The sequence below is a fragment of the Marmota flaviventris genome, chromosome 17 (assembly GCF_047511675.1).
Source record: "Marmota flaviventris isolate mMarFla1 chromosome 17, mMarFla1.hap1, whole genome shotgun sequence".
Taxonomy (NCBI): domain Eukaryota; kingdom Metazoa; phylum Chordata; class Mammalia; order Rodentia; family Sciuridae; genus Marmota; species Marmota flaviventris.
Genome location: NC_092514.1, coordinates 62,888,302 through 62,906,930, shown reverse-complemented (window position 1 = coordinate 62,906,930; position 18,629 = coordinate 62,888,302). Strand labels below are relative to the sequence as shown.

Below are 18,629 nucleotides of genomic sequence, written 5' to 3'. Positions count from 1 at the left end.
TTGACTCCTTGATAAGCCCAGAAGTTCTAGAACTTACTTATCCATACCAGGCTTGGATAATCTTATATGTTGTTACCTGGTATAAGACATATCATTTCTCTGGTTCTCAAAAGATACCTATACAATAAGAAGACTGGAGTCTGAGATACATTTCAATTTTAATATCCCATACCCCTATGAACTACATTTCAACTTGAAGCATTAGGCTCTAGACTTGTGTCACATCCATAATCTTGTTCCAGGGTAACATCATCTTGTTGATACCCTTTCAAAGCCTGCAGGGTTCATGAGAATCTCTAAGATGTGGTATAGATTTTTGACTAACCTACCCTCTCTGGGCCATGTCAGTGGCATGCTGGCATTAATTTGTGCCAATTACCAAGAGATGGCTACTAAGTTTTCTGGAATTTTGTGAGCCAGTTACTAAATAATTTGTAGGACAAATGGATAAGCAAAATGTGGCAAATCCATATAACAGATTTTTATTTGGCCATAAAAATGAATGAAACACTACATACTACAATTTGATTCCACTCATGTAAAGTAGCAGTTGCTTAGGGCTGGGGGAGAAAGATGGGAGATGTGTGTTTTGAAATAGAGGAATGATAGTGAAGGTATAGGCTTCTTCTAGGGTGATGAATATGTTCTAAAAACAGCTCTGGTGATGGCTGCATGAGTCTGAATATATACTAAAAAAATCACTGAACTGTGTCCTTTTTAAATGGATGAGTCTTATGGTATATGAATTATAAATAAAGTCATTTTGTTGTTTTTTAAATTGGTGGCTAAAAACTGAAGATGGTGGAAGTATTTATACTACAGAAATTGGCAAACACTACAAATAAGCCTGTCTCTATCCCCATTAAGCTGACTGTTAAACATTTATTATCACACAATGTCCATAACTTTCGTCCTAGAGATATCCATCTGACCCAAATCTGAATTTATATATGATAATTTTCCCATAAATTAATAAATTTGTTTCCATCAGAGGGTATTTCCTGGGTCCAGATTTAACCTCTATTCATGAATACTCAAGACTTTGAAAAAAATAATATTAACTGCTACAAGAAAAGGGCACAGCACTTACGAGTCAGTATCCAGTGAAAAGTAATCATACAGCTTAACTATTCTGGGATGATCCAGTTCTTTGTGAATCCGGTATTCCCTACATGCATGCCTGTAAACAAAATGGAATATTAACAAGAAGGCACTTCAGTCTGCATTTTAGAACTCTTTAAAGATACTTATAAACATTCTCTCATTAATCTACCATTTCCACATATTTATTCCATTCAGATCCATCTGGTCCCTCAACTAATTTGTTTGTGTCCTTATTCTATTTCTCTATTGATATCTACACCAAGTCAAATACAACAGTCACTAGTATGGCAGTATGTATAAATGTGGATGTATAATCATGTGATCCTGTAATCTGTACATGTGGTAAAAATAAGAATTCATACCCCATTTGAATCAAATGTATGATATATGATATGTCAAGATCATTGTAATGTTTTGAGCAACCAATAAAAAAAAAAGTCAACTTTTTATCCTTTTCAAGTTCCTTCTATTACAACCACACCTCTTATATTTATATCCAAATAGCAAAGATTTAATAATTAAAAAGATAACTTTTCTCCCTCTCCTTTAAAACTGTAAATATAAATATTTATATCCTTGGGTTTATTTCACACATACACACACACAATCAAACTTAGTTTATAAACTACTTGGATTAACAGATTATCTAACACATAAATGAACTGGCAATGCTTTTATCTTTTATTTTGAAATCGTACTCCTTACAAATAAAACTTCAAGTGTTATTAGCTTCAATTTGCCCTAAGAAAATATAAATTGATAAAAAAATGTAAAATTATAAAAATATAAATTGATAAAAAATGTAAAATTATAAAAATTCATGCACAGCGGTCCCTCCATATCCATGGATTCAACTAATAGTAGGTCAAAATTTTCAGGAAAAACAACAGCATCTGTACTGAACATGCACAGGATTTTCAACTATTTATACAGTATCTCAGTGTAGTAGGTATTGCAAGTAATCTAGAGACAATTCAAATTATATGGGAGAATGTCCATGGGTTACAAGCAAATATTATGTCATTCTATATAAGAGACTTGCTTAGCTGCAGATTTTTGGTACAGGTGAGTGTCCTGGAATGAATTCCACAAGGATACCAAGGGATGACTGGATTATTATCATTCTTAAGTACTTTTCTAAAGTCAAAATAATTTAATAAGACTAGGAACAAAAATGCATTATATAATCTAACGTATTCACATATGAAATTTTAAAAGAACAACAGAGTTTGTTTGTACAACAAGATTAATCTTTTAACGTATTTAGTTCTTCTCTACACAGAATAACTGGAAACTATTTTACATAATCTAGCACCATTTAATTTGGAATGTTTTGTTATAAGGTAAGAGTTAGGAGGGAGACATTTTTCCATAGTATAAACAAAATAAAACTTAAAAAATAAAAAAAGGGTAATGTTTTCTGAAATTTGTATATTCCACTTTGTTTTAAAAAATACATAAAAAATACTCAACAACAAAGAAAGCTTAAGTCCGTGTGGTGGTACATCCTATAATCCTAGGAGCTCAGCAGGCCAAAGCAGGAGGATTGCAAGTCCAAGGCAAGCTTCAACAACTTAGTGAGACCCTGTCTCAAAATTAAAAAATTAAAAAGGACTGGGATGTGATGTGGCTCAGTGGTTAAGTGCCCCCTGGGTTCAATCCCTGGTACTGAAGGAAAAAAAAACAAAATTTAAGAAAAATTTTTTGGAAGCAGGGAGAAGGAGAAATCTAAAAGTAATTAATTAAATATGTTTTCCCCCAATGGACATTTTGTTTTGTTTGGACTTATTTTTCAAGTTGCCACTTCTGACCAACTTTGCTTCTTCTCAAGCTTCATTCCCCCCAGACCGCCCCCCCCCCCCCGTTTCTTTATTTTTTCTCAGTTCTTGGGACCGAACCCAGTGGTACTCTATTACTGCGTTACATCCCTAGCCTATATATACATATACAGGGGGAAAAAATAAGGAAGAAAGAAAATAAAACAAAACAACCACTTTTAATTTTTTTGAGGTTTTCTTTCTGTATTTACTCAAATAAATGATTTGATTCCAAATGAGATGAGGAAATCATCCCCCAAAATGGGTAAGCAATGAAAAGGTAGGGTAAGAGCATTTTCATATTGCTTGAAACCAGGGCCTTGTAAATATAATTTTTGTACCATTGAGCTACATCTCCAGACTTTTAAATTTTGATGATGATGATGACAACAACAATTATATTTTTTGAGATACTGAGGCTTGAAACCCAGGAATACTCTACCACTGAACTACACCCCTATCTCTTTTTATTTTGTGAGAGGATTTCACTACATTGTCCAAGCTGGCCTTGAACCTGTGATATTCAAGTCTCCCTAGCAGCTAGGATTACAGATGGACAGCACCATGCCTAATGAATTTTTAAAGCACTCTTCAAAATCTTGTGTTTGATTTAAGCCTTCTTTAAATTCAAAGGTGTTAAATGACACTTGGCATTTCCTGCAGCTTGAAATTCATAGAATGGCTTCATATCATTTAGAAAGCAAATATTTCAAGGAAAAAGTGGAAATATTGAAGAATATCCTCCAAGAAAGAATGGAAGTCCCAAGAACTTGATACACTTCCTCCCAATTGTGTCTGACAAATGGAAAGTGGTCCCTGGCCACAGGTGACATCGATGGTGCTCAAGCACCATGATTCTGCCCTCCCCCCCGCACCCCCCCTTCCCCTGCCATGAGGAAACACACAGTAGAAAGGTATCACTGCCAGCCAGAGCTGGAATGGCAAGGAGCTTATACAAATGACAATCCCCTTCCCTTGCTCTCTCACTCTGTTAGAGTAATGTGAGAATACACCCAATCCGTACCCACCGGGACTCAATCTACTTACTGTGTCAAAGACAAAGGCCTGGCTTCAAATCCTTACTGTTTTTAAAGGCTAGAAGAGCAGGCTGCCCTCCTGCAATTACTGTGGTATGCAACTCCACAGTTCTCCTAAGGTCTCTTAAGGTCAACCTAAAAGCTGGATTTTGAGACTATTCAAGCTCCAGCACAGGGACTATTTTCAAGATTGACCATGGCTAGTCCCTAGTACAGTCAACTGTTTTATGCAGTGAGTACATAGGAAAGCTAGAACAGGCTCCAAGGATAACTAGAGGACACTTGCATTGCTCCAACAACCTCAGCCACTCTTAAGAGTCTTGATACAATAGGGACAATTCTCACTTATAACTGGTCAGAACAACACATGGTTTTCTTTCTTTGAAGTGCTCCTGGCATCCACCGCTATATATCATTCATCCCAATACATAAAGCCACTGAAACATATAATAATGTATCTGCTCCTCAGGAATATCTGCACTGAAGCTGCCTGTCACATAAGATATACCACAGGCCAGCCAAGTGTAAAGTACACATCACCTTTTTTCCTATCTGCTAAGCCCCACTTCTCTTAGTGCCACAGGAACATGCTCTCATCACTAGCATCATAGGAATCTGTGTGGAACAGAAAGAATTTCCAGGTCCCCAATCAATAGCAGGTATAAAAGTAAGAATTGCCTTGGTCTGGGTCTCAAGAACTGTTTATTGATGAAAAAAAATGCTTGATTTTCCTCTTGAGATTTAGAAGGCCACTAAAAAGGCTTCTTTTCAGTCCACTGTTTTTTCCCCTCCAAAGTATTATTTATGAGAAAAAACACAAAGCTGCCTCTAGAATCAGGAGATGGCTGTTTGTACCAAAGGGGGCTTATCTCCTTTCAGGGGCGGGAACTATCTCATTCAATACTTGTACCTTCAAGGTAACAAAACTCAGCCCAGCAGGAATCCTAATAGCAACTTAAGTCTAGGGCTTCCAAACCAAATGAACCATGAATTCAGTGTTTGGAAACTTAAAGAGAGTGATACAGGAAAAACATGACATTAATAGAACCAAGAAATATAGCATATGTGGGGCTGAGGTTGTGGCTCAGGGGTAGAGCGCTTGCCTAGCAAGTGTGAGGCCCTTGGTTTGATACTCAGCACCACATAAAAATAAATTCAAAAAAATAAAATAAAAATAAAGATACTGAAAAACAAAACAAAAAAGCAAGCATACCAAGAGCACCCCCCTCTCCAGAAAGTAATAACTGGAGTAGCAAAGAGCCCCACTCAGAGCTCCCCAGGGTCCCTAGACCACTAAAGAACACTCTCACTTGGTTTCTACAGACAAGCAGCAATGTTTTCCAAGGCTTTGTTTATTGGGGCTATTTTTAGTCACAATGGAAGGGGAATTATGAGTAGAGGTTTTGGATTAAGGGAAATCTGTATTTAAATACCAGCTCAGCCACTTCTTAAATGCTACTCAAATTCAGTAAATATCAGTTTTCTCATCAGTAAGATCAGAGTATATTTGCTCTCCTAGGGCAGTTAGGAGGATTAAATGAAACAAAACCAACATCAATTCATCTAAACCTCTTAGCACAGTGCTCAAACTCTAGCTACTACTACTAAATTTTGAAAAATCAGAAACTTAAGATCACTCACTTGTGGTAATTCTCCTTTTTTTCACCTCTCCAGTTTTTATTTAACTGGTGAATTTTCACAGCTACGTATCTTTGCTCTGTTAGATCAAATGCCTATGAAAGAAAAGGAATAAATTATATTCTAGATAAATGCTACAAGAATTACAGGGAACTGACTTGAAGCTTCTACTTAAAAGATCAACACAAAGTCTAAAATACATTATTAAATTAAAACTGCAGCAAATGACAACACATCACATACTTGCTTTGGTGTTACAACCATCTTCTTGAAACTTGTGATTAGATAATTTAGAAGTCTCCAGACACACTGGCACCAAGGGGTTTAGAAAACAAACCCAAGCATATACCACAAACAATCAGCCCATGCCTTCACAGCCTTTTCCCAAAAATGCTCTTTCTGGAAGTCATCTCTCCTCATTTGAGACCTTCCTCCCTTAGGTTGTCTCTTGTCCCTCAGTGATTCTGGGACTTCACACTCTTCAACAGTAAGTCTTACCACTTTTAAAAATCCTGGAACACATACTGCTTGCTTCCTGGAGGGAAAGACCCTTCAGAATACAATTCTTAGGAATGATTACAAAATCACCTTGTAATTTGGTATATTGTTTATTAAATAAAAACAGGGGGAAAATGCCTAAATGCTGGATGAATTGAGTTTTTAATCGCAATAGTTGTCAAAATCACACTAAGTCACTTTTACAACACTGTCCAGAAAAGAGGACAGGCCTTCCCACAGAGACCACCACTGCTAGTAATCCTGAATCAGCCAGGTGGTAGGTACTATGTCATGGGGTAAAAAAAATTAACAGATGAGTTGTTGAGAAGTTGGGTATAAATCACAAACTGATAAACTACTATTTTAAGACAACAGTACATTTCTTCCACATATAAGAGTTTAGTGAGGAACTCATCCGAATGAACAGTTCTTCTTAGTTTTAAAGGTTCATCCTAAAAGCTTACTACTTCAGTTCCTACACCGTTACCACCCACTTGCTACCTTCCATGATGTACAAACAGATGAAGTCAACAGGTGAAAGACACACTGTCTGGAACAGAGGTGATCACTTATCACATATCTCTTACAGTGTAAGCCCCACTAGTGAAGCACAGCATGCAATAGGGGGCTGCTTATAAAACGGGGCAACTTCTCATTTGTCAAAACAAGGATGGTTTAAATTAAAAGCACCATTCAATTCAGACATCATCTTATTTCACAGAAATAAAACTTTTGAAGAACTATTTTTCTTACAGTTTGAAGTCCACCTACAAGCATGTACGTTATCAAGACTTCATTATAGAAAACCATTTCAGGTCACTGAAAACCAGGTTAAATAGCTCCTAGTCTGTAACAGCACTAATACCACTGCAAGTGTCATTTTTTTTTCCGACTACCACAACTTATCTTGAATCCCAGTCATTTATCACTTATATGAGAAGGACTTTAGGAGAGTGGAGGACAGCAAAAGAATAACTACATGAAATGTACATATCGCTGTAAGAAGCATACAGATTGCAGAAAAATCAAAATGTCTGAAGAAACGCACTAGGAAAAAATGATCATGAAGTCACTCAAAATACCTGAGAAGTATTAAGAACAAATTTTGATAATGATAATTGTAACAATGAAGGAAAAATTCATTTTCTGAGTCTTGAAATAATATTTGCACACTTAAGTTCACAGCAACATTATTCACAATAGTCAAGAGGTAAGAGTAACCCAAGGAACCAACAAAGGAGAAATGGATAAATGAAATGGGGTACATACATACAATGGACGATGACAATTATTATTATCACTATTTGAAGACAGGTTCTCACTAAATTACTAAGGCTGGCCTTGAACTTGTAACCTTCCTTCCTCAGCCTCCTGAGTAGCTAGGATTACAGGCATCCACCACCAAACCTGGCTGGAATATTATTCAATATTAAGAAAGGAAGGTATTCCGTTACATGCTATAGTATGGATGAGTCTTAAAGACATTATGTTAAGTGAAATAAGCCAGTCATTAAAATAGACAAACATACATTTTATGATGCTATACATATGATGTATCTAAAAGTAGTCAAGTTCATAGAAACAAAGTTATAAAATGGATACCAAGGGCTGGAGGAAAAGGGAGTTGGTAATTAGCCAAAGTTTCTGAAAAGCTCTGGAGACCTGTTTCACAATGTTATGAGTGTACTTAATGCTACTGAACTGCATACTTAATAATGGTTAAGCTGGTAAAGTCAGTGTTATATTCTTTTTCCAACAATAAAAAAAACTTACAAGCAATTTGTAAGCAAGAATGAAAATAAGCCAGGGGTAAAGAAGCACACCTGTAATCTCAGTGACTCAGAAGGCTGAGACAGAAGGATAACAATTTTGAGGCTAGCCTCAGCTGCTTAGTGAGATCCTCTCCAAAAAAAATAGAAGAAGGAAAAAAAAGGAAGGGGAGGGAAATTTAAAAAAAGTAAAAGGAAGGAATGAAAACAAAAGTTAATATAATAGAATACCCTAATAGCAGACCCTAACAGTAGATTTCCTCAACAAAATAAAAAGTTGATTCTTAGAAAAACTACTAACACTGAGTAATCTCTAGTTTATCAGTCAAGAAATACAAAATAAATATAAGAGAAAAAGAAGTATTGATGTATGGATTTTTAAAAAATCTAGATGAAATAGAAGATTCTTAAAAAATTAAATTGACTTAAGGAGAATAAGAAAATCTGAAAAGATCTGTATCTATAGAAGGAACTGGGAAAAAAAAGGGCAAATGTTTCCTTCCAAAATGACACTCACATAGGTGATTTTAAGGAGTCAGCTCTAACAAACTCAAGAAACCAACAACTCCCGAGTAGCGCAAAATTTCACAACTCGTGCTAGGAAGCTAGAATAACTATAACATCAAAGTTCGCCAAAGCTGCTTGCAAACAAAAAGATGACTATGGGCCTCCAGTCAGACTTATGAGCACATATTAAGAATATGAGGGCTGGGGCTATAGCTCAGTAGCAGAGTGCTTGCCTCACATGTGTGAGGCACTGGGTTCAATCCTCAGCACCACATAAAAATAAGTAAAATAAAGGCATGTTGATTATCTACAACTGAAAAAAAAAAAAAAAACAAAAAACCTGCATGTTTTGGAAATAATGACAACTGTGCAACACTGTCAATTTACTTAATGCCACTGATTTTACACTTAAAAATGGTTACAAAAGAAAGTTTTATTTACACACACACACACACACGTATGTGTGTGTGTGTGTGTGTGTGTATAAAATCATATTGGGGCTGGGGATGTGGCTCAAGTGGTAGCGTGCTCACCTGGCATGCATGCGGCCTGGGTTCGATCCTCAGCACTACATACAAACAAAGATGTTGTGTCCGCCGAAAACTGAAAAATAAATATTTAAAAAAAAATTCTCTCTCTCTTTAAAAAAAAAAATCATATTGAAAATTAACGTTTAAAAAAGAAAAATGGTAGAACTAGTTTTTACCTGAAACAAAACAATTTATTTTACTTAAGAGATTTCTCACACGTAAATCCATATGGGCACAACATAAATCATAACAGAGAATGATGTGTCTCAGGAAAGAAGGAAAGGTGTGCAGTGAAGACCATTTGCATTCTATAACCAAGTGCCAGAAACATGTAGATAAATTACTGGTGAACACAATATAGATCTGGAGCTGTCTGAACCCCCACTTGGTGCAAATCAATCTGGACGTTCTGGAGTTGGCACTTTGCTGGCCCCACTGAATCACTCTATGTGAGGATACTCCTGAATGCAGTGCTGCTAAATACTCTTAGACAAGAGCTTTATTAAAACAAAAAGCTGGTTTTCTTTTTTTTTTTTTTTTTAAAGAGAGACAGAGACAGAGAGAATTTTAATATTTATTTATTTTTTTTAGATCTTGGCAGACACAACATCTTTGTTTGTATGTGGTGCTGAGGATCGAACCCGGGCCGCACGCATGCCAGGCGAGCGCGCTACCGCTTGAGCCCAAAAAGCTGGTTTTCACATAAGAAATAACTGACACATCTATTTTGTTTAAAAAAAATTATGAGAATAAAGGTAACACATACTCACTTCTAGCAAATTCAGATGAGGCAGAAAATAAAGAACCAGACTAAAGATCACCGTAAGTCCCACCACCCAGAAATGAGTCTGGTATATAGTTGCTTATTTTTCAAGCTTAAAAACAGAGAAATATTAAATCCTACATGGTCACTTAAATTTACTAAAATCAGGCTTCTCAAAGATACAGGTTCTTAAAGCTTCTGGATTTCAACCAGTATACATCAACTCACAGTTATCACTATTCTAATATGTTCTCCAAATTGGTAATAACCAAAAATCTAATCCTACATCTTCGCACCCAGTTGTTCATACTCACCTTGTAAACTTCACTGAAACCTCCTCTACCCAAAAGATGTAACAACAAATATCTGTCATTTAGCGTTGGATGATCTTTAAATCTGTGGAAAGAGGGAATGTATAACCATCCTGAGGTCAAGGACTATAGCATTCCATATTCACAAAGTTCCTAGACTATCTAACATATCACACACATGATTTTAGCTGATGATGATAGTCTGACATTATTACAGTGAACTTTAAGCTAAAAGTTACATAGAACACAGTATATTTATAATAAATAGTCATAGTGGTGCTAGTCTCAGTGTGGCCACAATTAGACCTTTCTTGATCTCACTCCCTTTCTGCCCTGCTACAAAGTAAGGGGAAATACTAGTTCCTTAGAACTAGTTAGAGGGATTTTTCAAATAATGCTATCTGGTGCCTCCAAAATTTGTTGAGTCATATGTTCTCTTCATCATTTCAAAACTCTACACACTAAAATTCCAAAATATTTTATATGGCCTTAAAAATGGGTAATTATTAAGTAAGTTATATGTTCCATGTGCATTCATTTTTCTCTAAGATAAAAAGTCTATGATATAACTATGTTCCCCATTAAAAAATTCCATTTTATGTCATTTACTAACAATACAACAAAGAAATAAATTTGTTTAATTTTGCCAGATCGTGGCAAAAATAAATTTTAGGAGTATTTTTATTTGGTTCCAATCTTGGCCTATTAATCCTGAAATTATTTCTATTTTTAAAAAAGTAGCATGCCTGTGGGGAGATGACATTACTTCATAATTGTTTAGATTAGAAAGACTCAAATTTGGAGCTGAGGTTGTAGCTCAGTGACTCTCTTACTCAGTTATTGTCTCCTGGTCAAATAAACTTATTTTCTCTAAACTTGTTTCCTGATCAATGTATTGAAGATGATGGTGTTATTGTGAGCATTAAATATTAGATTATCAGAGCGCTTAGTGCTGTGCCTAATACACAGTAAATTCTCAGATATTGGTAACTGCTGGTGCCTGCCATTTGGCAGAGGAACAGTCCATGGCTCATGTTGGCTTAGTGACAATATATAAGCTGTGGACATGAAAAAATGTTTCAGAGTCAGAAATGTGGGAAAGAACAGATTAGTGATAGAAGTCCTTTCTCACTTAAAGTCCACTTTTCCTATATTCCATACTTTCAATGATTTATAAAAAAAAGTTGTTACACTGAATGAAACCAGGTTTCATCTCAACCTAATATTCTTCCCACAGTACCACACTGTGGCCCATGCTTCCCTTTCTCAAGGATCCACAGGTAAATGTGAATATGTAATATAGTCCTCCCTATTTACAGTTGCAAAGCTGTATCATTTTATTGACTTCTACTCATGTAAAAAATCCTATTATATTTGGATCTCGAATGTTCCCTAAAGACTCATATGTTAAAGGGTTGGTTTCTAATTGTTGGCATATTGGGAAGTGGCAGAAACTTTAGGAAGTAAGGCCTACTTGGACTTTCCCTTGAAGGATATAATGGGAGCCTGGCACTCACACTCACACTCTTACTATTCTCTCTGCTTTCTGATTGCCATGAGCCATGAACAGCTCTATTCCATCATGTTCATCCTGCCAAGATGTTCTACTTGCCAAGGCCCTAAGTGATAGGGTCAAATGACAGTGGACTAAAAACTTTAAAAGTGTGAGCCAAAATCTTTCCACCTTTTAAATTGTTTATGTAAGGTATTCTCTAATGGCTACAGATAGCTAACACAAATATTATATGCACACATATATATTTAATATATAAGCTTAGTATTATAATACTAGTATTATTATCATATATAATACTAGTATTAGATATACTAAGCTTACATATTAAATATGACATATATCTATATTTAAAGCAAAGCAGATCATAATTTTGCTAATGAAACTGTATTATATTCTATGAAAGAACTAAATACACTGTGGAGTCACTTATCCCCACCCCCCACCTTTTTTTTGGTGGTGCTGGGGATGAACCCAGGGCCTTGATGGGGATGAAACCAAGGCAAGTGTTCTACTACTGAGCTACATCCCCCAACCCATTTTTCAAATGCATACTCAGCAAAAACATTGCTCTAGACCACTCAATTCATGTCAGAAAGTGCTCAGCAATCTCCAACCCAATACACCCCAAGTTACTTACTGTGAATTATCTTCATTATGTATCCTTTTTAGTTCCCTGATATGTAGATTTCTAACCCTTTCTAGCCTTTCCAGCTCTGCCTGGATCTCTGCTTCCTCCTGAAATAAAAAGGGAAAAAACAGCTCAGGGTACAGGGTACCTTTTCAGAGTCTTGTTTCAAAAATTGTTAGGTACGCCTATTATTTATTTATTTAAGGAATTGAACCCAAAGCCTCACACATACTAGGCAAATGCTCCAGCATTAAGCTATACCCTCAGCCTAACAATAGGCTTTGCTCTTGTGAAAAGCTAATGGAAGATGTTTTACACTGAGAAAAATATTTTAAAAACTAGAAACTTAATCATACAAATAAGCCTCTAGCAAATAATAGATAAAATCTAAACTACAGAGTTCAGTAGGAAAAGCAAAAGTCACCTTCTTCTTCTTGACCACTCCCTGTAACCACTGTTTCTATGTAAGTTTGTAAAAATATTTTATGTATAAACATAAAGTCATGCAAATACTTTTTACAAAAATCAGGTTCACCATCTGCTTCTCTTCTTCAGGTATGGATTATACTTGGTACCTAAATTCCACCAACTTAAAAAGATTTGAGAACCCAATAGAAAAAAGATATGAAGCTGGGCACAGTGGCACATGCCTGTAATCCCAGAGGATTGGGAAGCTGACAAGTTCAAAGTCTCAGCAACTTAGCAAGGCCCTAAGCAACTCAGCCTGTCTCAAAATAAACAAATTAACAGGGCTGAGGATGTAGCTCAGTGGTTAAGCATCCCTAGGTTCCATCCCAGGGAGGAAGGAAGAAAGGGAGGGAGGGAAGGAGAAAGACCAATTTGTGGATAAAAAACAAATACACAACAACAGCAGTTTATTAAAAGCTTATTGACCACCATCACTATAAATAACATCTACCAATAATGTATGAGCTATTGAATTTAAGATGTGACAAGATATATCTAAAATATCTCAATGAACAGAATCAATTACAAATTCTGTTAGGTGCCTCTGTGTTAGAATATGGTTGGTCCAACACCTTCCCTTTAGCTAGGTTAGTCAAGAAAATAAGAGACACTGAGTGATTTAAAATATTCCAAGAGTCTTAATATCTATTTCAGAACCATCTGCTCCTGTATGTTTTATTCAATGCATAACCACTTGGGAAGCCTTACAATGTATATACACAGACTTATCCACTAATAGGTCACACTGAAGGAATAAATACTGTCATTGGGTGACTAGAATTGACTTGAAAATCAAAAGATGAGTCCCATCATTATACAAGACATGACAATGAGATTATCTATTCAAGACTTCTGCAGTATGTGAAACTACTTATTTGCTTAAATAACCAAATAACTTCCATACCAAACAAAAATTAGAAATCACACTTCTCCAGGCAGATTTCCTCAATATAGTTACCTTTTTAAGATGGCCTAATCTGAGTTTAAAGATTTCTTCTTGTTCATGGTATTCTGCTAATGTTAACCTGAAAAGTAATGGTAGAAATTTCAGTAAATTTTAAATAATAATGACTTTTTAAATAGAAATATTCAAGTATGCTACAAGGTAAATTTGGACTCACAGATAAAATGACTAAAAACCAATTTATTTTGCATCCTCTGATAAGAGAAAACTTTTGTGATTTATTAGATGTATTATGAAGAAATGCTTCCAAAGTCAAATGCTTAATTCATAAAAATGAAAAAAATAACTGAGCTATAGTTTATATTATTTTGTGAAAATGAGTTTTGTTTCATATATTGCTCAGATGAAAACCTATTGAAGAGACAGATCAAATAATAAGTCTAAAAATCTTCAAAGGGAAAAGCAATAAGCCAATGAATTTATTATTCATGATAACTTATATCTTGACAGTATAATAACAAGGAGAAAAAACAGGGTTAAAAGAGTCCAAGATTTGGATGCTGGCCATGTGACCTTTGGCAACTAACGTCAACTTCTTCAACTCAGTTTCCTGAAAATTAGGCAAGTAATAACACCTATCCAACAAAGTGCTGTGACTTTAATGAGAATGCAGAAAGAAGAATATAAAAAATGCTATTTAAACCAATGCTCAAAGGGTAAACTTGATGGGGTAATTTCTCAGTTCATGTTTCACCAAGTCTAATCATATCCTCCTATTTTAAGAATGAAGAAGTAATCAGTGTTCTAAATCTCAAGGTTTAGAATATTCTAAATAGCAAAAGTGGAAACAAGTTATCCTATCCAGCAGAAAGGGCTACCAAAACAAAAACAAAACTCTTAAGGCCTAACTCAAAGAAAATAGAATGATTAAAAAGTAGTACATCCCCCAGAGCTGTTAAATTTATCCTCTCAGCAGCAGAAATATCTCCATCTATTAGTCTACTTCATACCAGTAAAAAAGGGAAAAAATGAAAAATCATAGTTAAGAATTCACTCTGAAACAGATTCAGTACCAGGAGAGGATAAAGTGATTCACTTAAGAGGCCTGTCTTTGGCTTTTGGTCAAGGGTCAAGTCACAAACATTCTAACTAAAAAAGTGAACTAAAGGCCTCCTAGCTTGGATTTTACACAGGACTCCAGATGGCAACTACTCACTGACATACTATTGGCCTAGACTGAATTCTAATTATGGTTCAATGGCAAAAACAAAAACAAAAAACCCCTATCTTGTTTTTATTATTCCTACGCCTATGGTTTTGTGTGTTAGCACAAAATAATTTCCAAGCAATGCTAGAGTGAGAGTCCCTTCACAAAATAAACACAGGACTCAGAAAACAATGACCAGATTAAATCTGTCTGAAGACTCTTTCAAATCTGGGCCTTTTTGAAAGGAAATAATTTTTAATTGGACTTTAAGTTTTAAAACATTCAGTTATAAGGTGAAATATTTTCCAAACTTAGTTTACTCTGCATACTTTATTTTTTATTTTTATTTTATTGTGTTGGACAGAATACATTTTTTTTTTATTTTTAAAAAACACCAAATGGTATATTGCTGAGAATCGAACCCAGTCACACATGCTAGGCGAGTGTTCTACTGCTGAGCCACAACCCCAGCACCCCAATCCCGCCCCGTACTGTACATACTTTTTAATCACTATTCTCTATACAATTACTAGTAAGTTTACTCATCTCTCCTAAATAAACTGTGAACTCCTAAAACTAGGGTTGTATCCTTCAACTCTATATTCCCACAACACGGCCTAACCTAAAATAAGCATTTAATGTAGACTTACTAAATGATGTCAAAGAAAAGACTTCCCAACACATCAGGTATGTATGGGTGAGGATTGGTGTTAAGCCATCTTTCTCACTGGAATAAGGAATATGCATGTCTGGGATGTCATGGACCTTTAACAATGCTGTAATACAAGTAGTATACTTGAAGTGGATAATGGGTTACAATGTTTTTGTGAACTGATACAAAAACATAAAAAAGACAAAAGGCATATTAGTCAATAAGCTATATAATATACCTTTTATTTGTGGCTATCTTAGAACAGAAAATTTACTTTCAAATAAAGAGAAAAGGAGAAAGGAATAGAAAAGAAAGACATTTGTGCTCAGGATTTTCAACCCCTCCTATACACGAAAGCTATGTAATAATTATTGACTGGCAGAGCAAAAGATGACTATGCTTCAATTTAAGATACTTGTATTTTCCCTAGGTTTTCAAAACTGGAAAAGACCCTAGTAAAGTATGAGTTACTGGTAAAGTGTTCTTTCCTAAAACAACAGTTTTTTTTTTTCTTGGCTTACTCCTAAATTTACAACTGTTAACTAAGTGCTCTTTTGACCAGTAAAGGAGCATTCTTTAGTTTGAAATAGTAGCCATGTAATCACCACAAGACAACACCAATTTACCAGAACTTAGAGTCACACATAAGCAATCATATTTGTGATGGTTAGACAAAAATCATGCTGTCAAGAAGTGACATTATTTCTCCCTCTCATTCAAAATTCTAAGTGTAGGACTAAGAAAGTCAGTTAATTTTATATGGTTTTTATGAGTTGGGCAAATCCATTAATGTGATGGGAAAGATCTCAAACACTAGGGACCTCTGTAATTTATATCTGTCCCCAGTGCCATTCAATAAGACATTTGTTCACATCAATAAAGAACATACGTTTCATTTTCAGCTCCGTTGGTCTTGCTCTTCCGTTGTTTCTGCTCATTGGTTGCTGGAGGGGCTTGACCCATGGCAGGAGGTTTCCGCTTTGCTAACATTTTCCGTTGTCTTTCTATCTCTTCCCTCTGTGAATTTATCCTTTCCTGTTGCCTAAAGACATAAAATATGTGGACAGAAGAAGAAAGTAAAACAAGTTCTTACTGCTAAGGAACAAACACAATTTGTCACCTGGATATTTGATAAACTTCAGAAAAACATAAGCTCCTTAAATTAAGTAGAGATTTGCATTTAACCTTCAGATAGTAAGAAACCAAATAACTAGTGAGAGATTATTTGGAAAGAAGCTGAACTTTAAGACAATAGTTACGTCTTAAAAGGAAAGGGAAACTTAACAAGAAAAAAAAATACCAAATTTCTAATATGAACTTACTTTGTGACTCCAAAGAAAAATTTTCTGATTCCTTTTTAGCAGTTATGAAAACAACTCTAGTATGAATCCATGAAAAGAGTTGTTTTTAAGAAAAGACGATACAGACTGTCCCAAGTGCCCTTTTATTTTTTGTTTGGATTAAAGCTTCCTCAAATTTAATTTACAAAGAGATCAAGCTTGCAGAATGCTAGACAAAGTAAACAAGACTTTCTTTTTAGGAATATCACTACTCTAGTCTAAGTGAACCTCTAGCATCCCCCAAATCATCTCCACTCACTGAGCAGGGTGACACACCTAATCTAAACTTTAAAAAAGCATATTCAGAGAAAGCCAATGAAGTATTACTAGCTGTGAAGTTATTAATGAAGTAACTCCTTAGGGAATGGTATATAAAGTGAAATAGTATAAAATGTATTTTATAAATCTTCAGATAATTTAATACTATTACTATTGGAGTACTTACTAATAAGATGTCTTATTTTCCTTTAAAAAAAGAAATCTACTCGTAGAACATCCCTATAAAGGTTTTGAGTTTCAGAGATTTTCAGATTTTGGATTAAGAATGTTTTGACCTGTACAGTCTATGCAAATATTCTGAAATCCAAAAAACTATGAAATCTGAAATACTCCTAGTCCCACGCATTTCAGATAAGGGATATTCAACTTATAGTTTAAAAATTAGGAACCAATAAAAATTCTATTATAAGAAAAAACACTTTTGTCTCATGTATTCCATCACCAAACAAATACTAAGGCTTACAGGCTTAAATATAAAAGTATACCAACATTTCAGATTAACCATTTAACAGGCTAACATCTTTAAATCACCTATTACAGTTGATAGTCAAAATTCCCTTTGCCTTCTCTCTCTCTTTCTACAAGTCTTTTTTTCCCATATTCTTTTCTGGAACCAACGATCAATCTTGCAGAATAATGAAATCTATTTTTTTTAATACCTCTTCCTTGAACAATGCAGTTCCATATTCTTATAGAATAGCAACCAAAACAAAACAATATTCCTCTAGGTTTGATGCCATAATATATATAATTTATGCTACCATATGTAGAAGGGTAATAGTACAAGCAAGGTTAAAATAAGCAGAGTATTACAAACAAACATCTCCTTGATTCTACATGAGCTAGAGATCACTGATAAGACATCAATTTAACAGTAAACTGAATGTTTTCATTCAAGAGTTTTGTTTCCCTGAAAAATCTGTATACTATTAGATATGCTTTTTCCTACTCACCCCTCTCCCCAATATATAAAATTTGTGACTTGAAAGAATTCTGGGTTGAGAGAGAATCCTTAGCTAAAATTGTAATGTTCCTTCTGCATCAATGAATGTCCTTGAGGAAAACCTTTACCTTATCTGAACATAAGTTTCCCAATTTAAAAAAAGGGAAAAACATTTTTAGCTCATATCTCCACCTTTTTAGGAGGCACCAAGTGCAAAGCACTCTGAACTCCCTGGAAATAGTTACACATTATGAAGTTTTAACTATAAACTATAGTGGCCTAGGAAAATACCACAACATTATGCCTCAGAGGACTACCTGTGCTTTGTAAGCTTCAGATTTCAGAAATCAACTTTATTATTTTCAGGGAGAATCCACACATTTATCTTTTCATGTTCAACAAGAAGGTAGCCCCACAGCCATCATATAGATGAGTCATATGCATAGAATACAAAGATTCCAAAACACCTTTAAGGAACACTTAAGCTATTCTGAGAAAGAATGAAAGTTGATTCACTAAAGATCAGTGTTATACAGATTTCTATTCTGACTTAGCCCATTTTATTTTTTGAGACAGGGTCACTAACATTGCTGGGCTCCACCTTCTGATCCTCTTGCCTCAATCTCCTGAGTAGCTGTGATTACAGATGTGTGCCACAGTGCCCAGCTCTCTACAACAATTCTTGATATTCCTAAAACTGTTTAGTTATTTATACAGA

General features: G+C 35.1%; 1 protein-coding gene across 1 annotated transcript in view; it reads right to left on the bottom strand.

Annotated features, from left to right (window-relative positions):
* The window catches only part of LOC139702290 (serine/threonine-protein kinase tousled-like 2), a 33,772-nt gene extending 17,387 nt beyond the window's left edge, over window positions 1-16,385 (bottom strand). Inside the window, exons 1-6 of the mRNA XM_071603042.1 lie at window positions 16,239-16,385; window positions 13,545-13,611; window positions 12,128-12,225; window positions 9,978-10,059; window positions 5,600-5,691; window positions 1,091-1,180 (exon numbers count right to left, since the gene is read on the bottom strand). Coding sequence (XP_071459143.1) covers window positions 1,091-1,180; window positions 5,600-5,691; window positions 9,978-10,059; window positions 12,128-12,225; window positions 13,545-13,611; window positions 16,239-16,339 — 530 coding nt within the window. The 5' untranslated portion in view covers window positions 16,340-16,385. The remainder of the gene's footprint in view (window positions 1-1,090; window positions 1,181-5,599; window positions 5,692-9,977; window positions 10,060-12,127; window positions 12,226-13,544; window positions 13,612-16,238) is intronic.
* Window positions 16,386-18,629: the final 2,244 nt, after the last annotated feature.